At 41.0% G+C, this 13,352-nt stretch overlaps 1 protein-coding gene across 1 annotated transcript in view; it reads right to left on the bottom strand.

Annotated features, from left to right (window-relative positions):
* FBLN5 (fibulin 5) overlaps window positions 1-13,352 on the bottom strand; it is a 59,881-nt gene that overhangs the window by 17,617 nt on the left and 28,912 nt on the right. The window contains exons 5-9 of the mRNA XM_009561596.2: window positions 9,286-9,408; window positions 4,817-4,933; window positions 3,728-3,847; window positions 810-932; window positions 46-172 (exon numbers count right to left, since the gene is read on the bottom strand). Coding sequence (XP_009559891.2) covers window positions 46-172; window positions 810-932; window positions 3,728-3,847; window positions 4,817-4,933; window positions 9,286-9,408 — 610 coding nt within the window. The remainder of the gene's footprint in view (window positions 1-45; window positions 173-809; window positions 933-3,727; window positions 3,848-4,816; window positions 4,934-9,285; window positions 9,409-13,352) is intronic.

The following is a 13,352-nucleotide window of genomic DNA, read 5'->3' on the forward strand; positions in this document are numbered from 1 at the left end:
CGCACAGACAAAATTTGCTTTTGTGGCTGCGGGTATGTTACTCACTTCTCATTAATCTGGATATAAGGATCCTCGCATCTTACTGGGTCTAAACATTTATATTCTCCTGGGATATTGAAACATGTTTGCTGTGGAGTGCAGGTGAAGTTTCTGGTTTCACATTCATTGATATCTAAAACACAAGAAACAAGAGAAAGGCTAAAGCAGGGAAATATGTGCAAGACATCACTCTTACAAACTGGTTTCCATTGTAGGGAATAGCCCCAAAATGCATAGCAATCTTGCACATGAGAAGTCGCCTTTTGATAACTGGCCCCTCTTTTAAGATCAGTTTCTATCCATTCATTTCTGCTTATCAGAGTGTTCCTATATGCTAAGCGCATAGAAAAGAAGTTGACTGCTCAAGCTCTCTGACCTTAGACACTGGGAAAACTAGAGAGCAACATGCAGCAGAGAGAACATCTGAGGGCTTTCCTGTGTAGCTGTTTCCTGATCAGTAAAATCTTACTTACATTGATACACCAACTGACCTCAGAATCACAGAATCACAAGGTTGGAAAGGACCCATTGGATCATCGAGTCCAACCATTCCTAATACTCCCTAAACCATGTCCCTAAGCACTTCATCAAAGACCTCAGTGGGACTATTCATGTGATGATGTTCTTACCAGAATTACGTAATTGGCCCCTATGAGTCTTTCACTGTGCAGTGCCAAGACCAAGCATCTCAATTCTTGAAAACCTCATTCCAGACACAGAACCTATTTTCTAGGCCCCTTGGCTTCTAATTGGCACAGGAATGTTCTCACCTTGGCAGCTTCTACTATCGTCAAGCAAGTTGTAGCCCGAAGGACAGGTACAGTAGTAAGAACCAGGTGCATTCACACATTCATGCTGGCAGAGGAACTCTGAGAAGCTGCATTCATCCATATCTGCAGTGGTAAAACAATGTTTAATGTCTAGGGCTTTGGGGTCAAAAGAGCAATCCTGTAGAAGAGGCATGGCTATCCAGACAACGTGCCCACCCTCCAGCTCCCTAGAGCTCTGTAGCAACCTTGCAAAATGCTGTACAACAAGGTCTCAATTAAACATTTTCCTCCTCAGGAAACCAAAGCTGCTCTGGGGCTTTTATTTATTCATTTATTTATTTTATTTTCAAATACCTTTCACCAGTTGTCCATATATTCAGTTCTGTTTTACGTTAGAGATAGAGCTATTCCAACAACAAAGCTGTTACTGCAATTTGAAAGGAGACACTTTGCAGTGGTTTTCTTTTTTTTTTTTCTGGAGAGCAAATTTCCCTTTCCCAAGGCCACATGGGTCCCAGCATAACTCCTTGCAGCCAGCCGCGGCTGTTTGGTGCTTCTTAAGCCTCTAGACAGTTAGTTCCAAGGCATTCCAGCAAGACTGCAGAGCTCATTGCCGCTTGGGTCAGACCTACTGGAAGGCCTAGCTATCTCCCAGATAGCCAAGAAGCTAAGCAGTCTGTCAAATCTCTGATTGAAACCCAAAATTATACTCTTTTCCCTTCACACTTATGAATTTACCAGTCATTGTATTCTACAGAACTATGGTTAAGTGAGAAAGAGCTGCACATTGAGGCATGGCTGACTGAGGGGAAAACTCATGCAAAGGCACTAGAGGGGAAAACACATGTAAAGACTGAGGGAGGCTGCAGTTAATCATTTCCTTATTTCCCTGTCCAGAGGAAGAAAGAAACAAAGGCCAGAGCCGAAGCCAGGAACTCCCAAGTTCTTATTCCCAGCTCCTACATGCTTACTCTCCCGGGCAAATCACTTTTACTCCTCAGACTGAATTTCCCTTTCTTCTAAATTGGACTAAGTCCATTTGTCCACTTTTGGTGTTTTCTGAAGATAGATAGGAAAGTATTTGAAGTTCAAATATGTTAAAGTGGCTTTATGGGTGCAACCACATTGTCAAAAGAGAGATGAAAGGAATGCTACACCTGCATGGTCTTGTTATTGTGTGACTTGCCCCAGTGAGTTTGTTGAAAAAAAAACACCTTTCTGACAGAACAGGGCTGACTCTGTAAAGGAACTGAGATATCATCCACCCACTCAAGGTGTCCTAGCCCAGTGCTCCAACGCATCAGATTAATATAACCTGTGCTCAGGTGCTGCCAAGATCTCTAGGGACTTAAAGCCCCAAGGGTCCTACATTTCTGCTGCTGAGCTCACACAGGACAGACATATCTTTGCTGTTCCTAAACACTTCTGGCATTCTGCTGACTACTCTCAGAGGACAACATGGTTTGCATTTCAGAGCACACCTAATCAAGAGAGGAAGAGCTCTGTGACTGGAAAACAATGCCTGTGTTGGAAAAACCAGATTGAAATCTCTGGCTCTTTCCTTGAACCGAGACAGAGATGCCTCCCATGTTCAATGTAAGCTGACTGCTAGGCCACGGACTAATCCACTGGCTCTAGAACTATATCTGGATCCTGGGTGTCTCATAGGAGTGTCCTCCTAACCAGATATCACTTTGCAAGCCCCAGCGATGTCTAGTGGTTGCTTGTGAATTGGAAAAAAACTCATCCAGAGAAATCTGAACTGCTTTGACAAGCATTTTCTTGCACAGAATTGTCAAGAAAAGGTCGTCTGCTCTAAGTCTGGGTAGTGGAAAGTCCTTTTTGTCGTCTTAACTCTTAGACACGAATGAGGCTCAAGTACCACCTCCTCTGTCACCATTTTGTACTGGAAATGTTTGTGGGGCGTTGCATTGAACTTAACTGGTTCTGGCCCTCAAATATCTCAGGAGAACATAAAAAGGCATGGGAGTTTAACTTAGAAGTAGAAATTCCATTAGAAAGCAGAGAACTCAGGTGCTCTAGCTGTAAAAGTTAAAAGCATAAAGCACTTTCAAGATTTAAGACTTTGTTCTTTTCTGTATAATAAGGAGATTTGCAGGGAAGAACCACTTTTGAAACACTAATCTATACACTTACTGCGTAGCACATCTCTCGAAAACAGCATGTTACATCTGTTTACTGTAAATTAAAAAACAAGTATTTTCCAGTGTGTTTTTCCTTCCAAGAAATATTGGCTGCATTCTCTAATTTTGTCAGGCTGTAGGAACACTGGGCACAGAAATAATTTGTGCCTTCAATTAAAATAAAGCAATAAAATAAAAACAGAAACAAGAGAGGAAAAAGCACAATGACATAAGCACAGTTTCTTCTGCAATGTGCTGAACAGATTAGCAATTGCTGTTCTAAGAAACCATATATTTTTTTCTGAAGTGTAGCCAGAGCCATACAGGATAAAGTGAGGAAGGCTTCAGACAGAAGTGTGGAGTTGTAAAAGCAAGAGAAATACATGCATTCAACAGACAACTGGAGAAGTGCTTTATATAAAGTATTTCTTTAATCATGGAGGAATGTTCTAGGACAGTCCCTGCCCTATGTGCTTCAATAAAGCTTCCTGTTCAGCATTTAGAAGGCATTTTATTATATTTTGCTGTTATCACAGAGCTTTTTTATGTTTAGCTTATTTCTTTAAAACCATTTGCATCCCTCCTCCATTGTGCTTTTCTGGGTGTTTGCTGTGTGCTTTATCTGGAAAAATACAAGAGTTACAGCTATCCTGCTCTTAACCATGGACCAAGGCAAAATATCTTTTTTAAAAGCCTGTACAAAACAAAACATCGGAAGAAGAAAACTTAATAAAATTAAAGAAACTAAAACAGTAAATAACTAAAGACAGTTACCACTGCAGTTAATTCCATCAGCTTCTAGTTCATAGCCAGGTTCACAGCGGCAGAGAAAAGAGCCGTAGGTATTGACACAGGTCTGAGTGCAAGGATTTTCGCTTGTACATTCGTTCAGATCTACGGGAAACCAATGCCCAATGTATCAGTGACTTGCCTCCAAACTCTATTTTCAATTCATTACTGTAAAGCATTTCAAGGAGATTAGATGTGCAGCCAGAATGATTTTTTTCTGAAAAAATACAACCAAGTAAGCATTGTTTATTGGGACTCAGGCTGATGCCTAGAAATAGCTTGTTGGAACCAAAATGTGTGTAAGTGAAGCATTTTGGGAATGCCTTCAATCAAAAAAATAACATTGAAGATGGGGATTAAATATATTACAAATGCTTCTGTTTTCATCTTGCAGTTTTGAAACCATTGAACTGATTTTGTTGTAACAGACCTGAGGAAATATGCATCAGGATGTACTCAAGGAAGGTAATGCAATGAGGAACGGTCCATATGGAAACCTGGGGCTATGACTAAATCAATTTTTTTTTTCCCCTTTTAGGGCATTAGCATCTTCTGGAGAGTCCTCACATCATTATCACAGACCATTCCCTGCAGAATGTGGCAAGATGCTCTCTGCTTAGCTAGAGAGACGCTTTAGGAAGAGGTTGTGTTGACTTTGATTCGGGTAGCACATCACGGCAAAAGGTGGTCTAATGCTCAGGACACAAGTCTGGAGCCTGGGAGACTCAGATCTAATTTGCTGATCTGACAGAGTTTTTCCGTCTCAAGTGGGTCACACAGCCTCAGATTTTAAAAGTAACTTCAGTACCTAAACTCTCTGTAATTAAGGAGAATTGAGTAAATCTGTATTTTAGGGAACTTGGGCCTCTGTGCATATTTCTTCTGGTACACTGGTCGTGTTGCACCCGTACCCCTCCAAGGTACTGTGATGTTACAGAAATATCTTAGGCTGACAAACTTTCAATTGAGCACTTTCCAAAGCAATGTTGGAAAAGTTACTTTTATTTTAAAAACAAAGCAAGTTTTAAGGGGTTGTGATGAAAGATTTCAGTCACAGTTGACCATATACAGTACCTTGGCACGATCTTCCATCATCATTGAGGGTAAAGCCTGGGTTGCACGTACAGGAGTAGGAACCAGGCACGTTGGCACACAGCTGCTGGCAGTAGCCGTAGCGACATTCATCTATATCTACAGATGGGAAAGATGGAAAGCAGAGTTGTCTGCATTTTCACATGCAGGGACAAAGCAGCACACACATTGAGTTAACAGTACCAATAACAGCATATTGGTTGCAGATCTAACAGACAGTCTTTCCGGTGTTCAGACCCAGAGCTATACATTTCTACCCAAAATAATTCAGTAACATGTTTTTATCCACAGATGACACCTCTCAGTATGTCCTATGAACTTATTGTCATTGCTGCAGTCTTCAGTTTAATGTGATGTCATCAGGAAGCCCAGAGTCAGTCCCTTTGAGCAGTTACCTCAAAGCATACTTGACAGCTGGCACAGCCCATCAGCACAAGCACAGACAATACTGTGGCAAATATTTGTCAGAATCAAGGCAGAAATCTTTTTTCTTCCATTTATACTGAAGCTACTCACTAGAAGAGCAAGAAGTATTTGCTAATAAATTCTTCTTTTTTTACAGAGGATATTCTTTACAGACTTATTTTTTTCCCCCCAATATTCACATTCAGGTTTTATATGGATACTTAACTGACTCTAAAAAAATAGTACATTTACTGCCAAAATAACTGCTTGGGCTGAATTGTAGCAGTAAAAATACATGCAACTGTCTGTTGTAAGCACAAGAAAACACTGTAAGATAAGTATAAAATGCTGTAAGATATGTATATAGTGCTAGAAAAATTTTGCTCTTGGCCCAAGAACTGGAATGAAATGCCTGCAGCAGTTCTCCTTTCCAAGGCTTTATATTTCCTTTAGTATCAACTGGCTTTTGATTTTTGGAGATATTTTTATGGCTGCTTTCAAAGCTTTGCATCTTTCCAATGGTGCTTCTAAATATCAAGTTCATGTTTAGATTTTTCTCGTGGGCCAGTAAAGTAAGATTTCAGAGCAATTCTTACTGCTCCTTCAGTACTCATCCCAGCTGATCTGAAGAGCCATTGCAATGACAGCAGATGGGAGAGAAGGTACTGGAAGACACTCTCTGTATAAATGCTTGCTGTAAATATGGCCATGGTGGAACAGCTTGTTGAAACAGCATATTATTCTCTTTTTTTCCCAAAACCCCTTAAAACAGAACTATGTCTAGAAAAAAAATATCGTTATATAAAAGTCTGGGGACAAGTTGGAAAAATAACAATCCTATCTGACTAAAGACTCCCTCAAGGAGGGAGGGTTCTGAACATCCATCCCTAGGACTCTCAAGGGAGTATCAAGTAATAGCATTCAGTCAGCGAAATGATAACCCACGAAGATGAGATCATTCAAATAAATGATTCCTCAAGGGTCTGCTTTGAAAAAATGATGCCTGCACTCATTTTCAGCAATGTGGAGGACCTGCAGCTTCTATTGAGTTTACTGGAAATTGTGTGTGCTCCACACTGAAAGACAGCTTGTGCAGTTTCCCAAAACTTCAGAAAGCTGCAGTATCTGAATTAGATCTTCTACGATCTTCAAAATCTTCCCAGCAGGCCTGCAGAGTCCATTTCTGTTCCTGTTAAACTAGTCTTGTATGAGTGTAGTTTGATGCAGTTCTATAGATGTGGAGCTAAGTTTGTGCAGTAGAGGAACAAGTACATCATCTCCAGTCAGTTTGCTGAAAGGAGCAAAGCAGGGAGGCACAGGTTTCTGTGAAACGACCCCCACTGTAGGTTCCAACACATCTGAAAATAAAAATGAGAGGATTCTCCCTATGATTAACATGTATACAAATACATCTGCATGAATTTCAGTGGTTCATTGTTTGTTAGCTGGATTGGCTGCTGCCTATTCTAGTGGTAAATACTAAGAATATGTTGGGAAACTGATATCTGAAATGACTGGAACATTTACATGATGTGGTAATACCACAAAAATAACAATGTTGTGAATCTGCTGTATAAGTAGCTACATCCTGCAATTCAAGTTTATGTTGCTGGCCTCCTTGGCGAAGTTTTGCTATAGAAAGTCTCCGGAAACCATTCTGAAAACTTTAGGTCTTGTAAATACTCCATCTGTGTAAAATAGCAAGGATGTTGATACTCAGTTTTACAATTAAGAGCTTTTATTTCCCACTATATTCTAAATAGCAAAACAACTCAAAGGCCAGGATCAGCTACAGTATGTACACCAGCAGTAGGCTTGGCCCAAATCCTGCGAAATATGCCACTGATTTTAAGTAAATTAATATCTCATTTCACTGCCACACTACATTAAGTTCAACACATGCTTTGGCTTTTGCAGGACTGTTATCTCAAGAGTGCTACATTTTTAGGATAAGGACTTTCATAGAGCTGCTTCTTGTGGGTAGGCCATGTAGACTGGCTCCTCCTGTATAATTTTACTGGGGTAATTACAATAAATAGAAACGTAGCTTTTTGTAACTGTCCTTTAGTAACTGCACCAAAAAGCCTGTCTCTAAAAACCCAGCCCTCTGATTACATTACGTGGTCTTAGCAAAAGTCACTTCTCCAAGGCCAGTGGAAAGTACAGAAAGCTGAGACTTCTGGCACTTAGGGAAAAACGTAGTGACTCTAAATGCAATTTGCTTTTAGCTTTTTGCATTGCCTTTTAATAATCCACCCCATGGTTATTAAAGTGGGCAACACTGGGATGTCATTGCCTGTTTTAAACGGTATAAGCAGATACTCAAATCAGTTCAGCAATGCAGCCTCTTCAGTTCTCTGAAAGCAGTAAAGTTCTTTAAATCCACGTCCAAATCCTGAATGCTGCACTCAACCCTTTAGTCTGAGCTATAACTGGGAGAAGTGGATGGGTAACACAACAGACAGTGTAGAGCAGAATCCCCCTCCCTGCCCTCCCTCATCCCCACTCAATCACGTATGCCTATACAACCACTGGCAGAAACTTTTTTTCCCCAAGAGAATAGGAATTGTCAGAGATTTTGGAACAAGGGGCTTGGAGACGTCATATCCCAGGGGAGCTATGAGACAGTGACTCCCCAAAGCAGCTGTGGCTGCACAGATGAGGCTCAGCTCTGTCCCTGCCAGGTGAGTTACACAGCAGCCGTTTGCAGTAGTTTGGAAAGCAGCCCTGAGTCAGTCCTTCACTGGAATTGGTACTTGGGAGGAGAAGGCTGGAAAAGAACTGGAGAAGTTCCATGGATGAATGGGCAGGGAAAGCCCATTCTCCTTCCAGCAGAGGTGTTGTGACAGGATGGTTCAGCTCCACAGAGCTGGCAGGCAAACTGAGGCAAAAAAAGAAATGAGCAAACATTTAAAAAACACAGTTGTAGCCTATCTGCTAGGTCCTATCTGTGCACCCAAAATTAACATCTACTTCATCATCCCATGGGCATGTCACAAGAGGCTGGAGGAGGGGGGAGCTGGAAGGTTTTTCTGTGCTGTTTGTTAAAGGATGTCTGAGCTAAAGGAAAACCAGACATTGCTGCAAGGAAAATAATAATAACGAAATAAAACTATTTGGAAGCTACCGAAATGGCACCCAGTTCAGAGGTAGTTTTTTTTCACCCCTAGGCAAAAGGATTGGTTGAATCCAGGGATTTACTGGCCTGTTTCTTGGTATCAAATACCGATCCCTTTGGATCCAGACTGTCACGATATTGAGGCTCTGGAGCATGCCCAGAGAAGAGCAACAAAGCTGGTGAGGGGCTGGAGAACAAGTCTTACGGGGAGCGGCTGAGAGAGCTGGGGTTGTTTAGCCTTGAGGGGAGGAGGCTGAGGGGAGACCTTATTACTCTCTACAACTGCCTGAAAGGAGGTTGTGGAGAGGAGGGAGCTGGCCTCTTCTCCCATGTGACAGGGGACAGGACAAGGGGGAATGGCCTCAAGCTCCGCCAGGGGAGGTTCAGGCTGGACATCAGGAAAAAATTTTTCACTGAAGGGGTCATTGGGCCCTGGAACAGGCTGCCCAGGGAGGTGGTTGAGTTACCTTCCCTGGAGGTGTTTAAGGGACAGGTGGATGAGGTGCTGAGAGGCATGGTTTAAGGGATTGTTAGGAATGGTTGGACTCGATGATCCAGTGAGTCCTTTCCAACTTAGTGGTTCTATGATTCTATGATGTGGAAAGGACAGGTCTGTTTGGGAACAGATTTTTTTGTGCGCATGCCTGTGACTGATCTTATATGAAAGGAAGTCCTTCAGACTGGGAATATCAAAATCCCAGGGGTAACATGGATGTTAGTCATATGGCATTTACATCTACATTTTTGTTCCATGAGAGAGTGTCTCTGCCAAGCACACAGTTGGCACTCACAAAGATGAAAGACATTGGTTTCCATGTAGCTGAAGGCTTAACCATGTACCTGACAAAGATGCCCAGTGACGGTATTTCAGCTGTTCACAGGTACACACACAGACATACACAAATCTCATATTGCATGAGGTTTTTACCTAAACACTGGCCTTCTAGCAGCCAGTATCCTTCTGTGCAGGAACAAGTATAGCCCCCCTCAGTATTTATGCAGATCTGGGTGGGGTTACACTGGTGAGAATCTGAAGCACATTCATCCACATCTGCAAAACACAAATACAGCAAGAAAATATTAGAAATGGCAACAACAGAAAATTGCTCACTGGGACTTGCACTTACAATGTGTCCCCTGTCTCTGTGTGGTGGTTTAGAGAGAATAACCATAAACTGTAGCGAAGTTGGAAGAGTGAATATCTGAGGGTAGTGAGAACTGAGAGTTCTTATCAAGTCTCTCCCTTTTGCAGATGACAGTGTTTCTCAGAGCTCCTCAAGAAGGGGATTGCACTACCTCAAGTTTTTTATTAATTCCACATTTGCTTTGTCACCGAACTGCAATTTCCACACTACAGGGCAGTGTGCAGCCCTAGGGAAAGGCCGCTGGAAGTGGTACATAACCCCAGTGTGGAGTAAGAGATGAACAGGAGTTTGAGATGTATAAACACAACCCAGACATGAAAAATTTACTTCCTACCCCCACCAACACAGATTATCTCACTGTAATTTTTCTGACAGAATGTTGAACCAAAACCAACCTTTACCTGACAAAAAAAATGTATAGTTCCCTGGAATCAATTTCCTGATAATAAAACTCTTTTCTTCTTATTTTTTTTTTACCATCCTTACTATTTTTAATGTATCTGGCTTTTTATTACAACCCTTTAGGGTGTTTTTGTTGTGGGTTATTATTATTTTTTTTTTTGCAAGGGAGGTGAATAGCGTTCCTACATTTATATAAGCCAGGACACTGGAGCCTGACTAATTAAAAATTCCTTTCAGAGTCATAAGTTCAATTTGAATCCCTCCTTGCTCAATCTCTTCCCTGAGGTTTCTGGCATCGCAATTGCCTCTAGATGTCAGAAATGGAAATATCAAAAGATAAATTGTGTCATTTTTTCAACGAACACAGATTTCTATGTTTTATTTATTGACACCTAAATAATTTTTTATTCTAGCATACTGTGCACTGGCCTTTGTTGAAGTACTATGTCATCTGAGCAATGCCACTCCCTTGATCCCTCCTTGATTCTCATTAACCCAGACTTCATTGTGTCACAACTGAACCCTCTGGGCTGGAACAGGCAACAGAGGGCAGGAATTACACCTCAGTATCTGTCCCCGAGGCACCTAGAACAGCCAGTCAGCTGCAAAATCCCAGCAGTCATGAAATAACTGACCCAATCTACCACAGCAACATATCTAATATGTTTGGGTATGCAAACTGATAGATACATATTTTATGTATGGAGTGAGTTTAGAGTTCTTATCTTGCCAACGTCTGTACCAAAGCAATTTATGGTGAGTCAAAGGTGGTAAGATAACAAGAGTGACACAATTAGATGTAATTAACTCTGTCAGAAATTGTTTCTTATATATTTATAGGCCAGATGAATGTTGGCAAAATGGTTGGGGAAGTGGGAAAGGCGTAAGATAACAAGTCTAGACCATATAGGTACATAGACATGTTGTTCAGTCCAGCTAGTGCTTCTGTGCTTAGGCTAAAAATTCTGGATCCTCCCTTCATACAATGTAGCACACATAATTGGTAGTATTTGAACACAGATTTTATCTAATAATAAATTTAATAAGAATTACATTAACGTTTCCTAAATGATAAAAGCTTCCTATTTGTCATGTTTGCTTATTGTTTTAGGAGTCGACCTTGGGATCTGGCCAATTCTGTCATTTCTATCCTACCACAAGCTTAAAAAGATTTTAATTTTCCATGCTCCCTACTTCCTGTAATATTAAGAGGTGAAGCACAGTGGAGATAAAATGAGGGTTGGGGTCCTACCACCACATTTGGTAGCAATGCTGCTTGAGGACTGTAGATCCTCCACTCTCTTTATTGCTTCTTTCTTTCAGGGATACAACAAGCATCTTTCATTAAAAAGCAACAGGTGGCTACAGGATAAGTTTTGTTCCTGAGTCATCTTTATAGTAGTTACATGAGCGGTGGTACAATCACTCCGGAAAACTGAGACATTGATCCTCTTTTCTTTGCTATCTACCAAGCAGACTTCTTTGCTTTCTGTCTGTCTTCACCTTTTGTATTAGTATTGGAGACATACTTCCATTTTTACAATGAAGCCTACCAGTGGAGTTTCTGCCATCCTCAGAAAACCTGAACAGTCTGAAGTTGTTTGAGGAGAACACCTTTACTCCTTGCATTTTACACTGAATAAGACTTCACTGACTTCATCAATGAAGTTTAATGCAACCGTGAGTTATAAACAGCTTTACTGATAGCATCTAGTCTTTTTGCTCAGGCCTGAGAGCGCACACCTGGTTCTACACCACATGTCTCTGTCTTTCTCTTAAATTGCACATTACCAGGATGCACCATTAAACTCTGACAGACCCAGCCAATGCAATCAAATCAATTATTTTTGGCAAGCAGCCTTCTCAGTTCAAAGAGGTAGTATGATCTCAGTCTGTCTGGCAGGGGTCGTTTACATTACATGGGCTCACTAAGTGAAAACTGGTATTTACACACTGAGAAAAATGTTGGTGCAACATTTGGCTAACCATTAGGTACCCTCTTGAAGACTACCAGAGCTCAAAGACAGAGGGTGCCTTGCCCAGCCCATTTACACAGTGTGACATACAGTAAGAACTGGTGTGATTGATAAGTCAAAGCTAGATGTTTTACAGGCAAAGGAAAAAAAAAAAAACAAACCCTAGATTATTTCCACTCAGGAGAAAACTAGCCGTAAAACTTTGAGAGACTGCCTTTAATGGATTCACTAGACTTAAGTGCCAGCAGAAATTATATAAAAACACTCCCAAGCATTTTGGTTGAGTGGAAAATTGCAAGTGGAAACAACCTGACAGCTAGTCAATAATGCATTATTCATTTCTTGTTCTGCTTGCACAGCTCATTTCTGTCCTGTTCAATTGCAAATCTTAAGTGTGTTAATGCCCTGGGAATATTACTTCAAAGCTCATTCATACCACCTCTGCCCTTGTGATGGGTCATACACAATACTAGATCAAAACTGTGATGATAAATGTGCATTATACTAAATTGTAAATGCTTTTTAGGTTCAAAGCAGATAAAACAAAATCAGAGAATAAAAAATTGTAAGGACTTCTCCATACAAGGATAGCACATGTGGCTAGGAAGTCCCTGAGATGCGGTTTTCTGGAGCCTGGAGTAGTGCCTCTGGCCCAACAAAACTTTTCTTTCCAAAAAATACCTTCATGAGTTCTGAGACCCAAAGTAAAACCTAATCAGCTGGAGAGCAAAAGCATTATTAAAGTGAAGCAACAAACAGCTAGAACCCTAGAAACTCCACTGTCCCCCACTGAAGATATTACTAGATTGTGATGTTTGATGATTTTGGCATCAGTGCCATGAAAGCATCAGATAGGGTCACCCATTACTAATAACTAAGGATGCTTTTTATTATACTGGACTTGCTTTTAGTACTTTTCACCAAGATCCTTACAAAACTTTACCTGCATGCCAAGAACAAGCCTAGGTTTTACTAATAGGTAGTGTCATTGAATAAATCTTCTGTGATTTGGGCTAGATTACTCAGCATGTGGCTACAAGAATTGCAATAAGGTGAACTAGAAAGCAAATATAAATTAGATTTATTCTCACTGAAAACAGATTAGTTACTGTTGTAGTTACTGTGCAGCACGAAGAACAAGCACAGTGGCAGTGACCACACTGTAACTCACGTGATGAGAATTTACCCTCTGAGAACTCATCCTTGGCTCTTCATCTTCCACTGCCCTGCTTCCTATTTGAAAAGTGGGAATAACAATATTGTAGTCTGGTCTCTGTCACTGTTTAGCATCTAAAACTGTTCAGGGCAAGGCCTGTCCTCTTGTATTCAAAGCCGATTCACAGTTAGACCATTTTAATTTGAAGCCTTCCAATCCTAGTACAAATGAAACTGTGCTATGAAGCCCTGCTATGTCCCACTTGGTGATAAATAAAAGTGCGCTTGGATTTTAACCAGGAAATTCAAGACTGAGA

The sequence above is a fragment of the Cuculus canorus genome, chromosome 5, assembly GCF_017976375.1.
Source record: "Cuculus canorus isolate bCucCan1 chromosome 5, bCucCan1.pri, whole genome shotgun sequence".
Taxonomy (NCBI): Eukaryota; Metazoa; Chordata; class Aves; order Cuculiformes; family Cuculidae; genus Cuculus; species Cuculus canorus.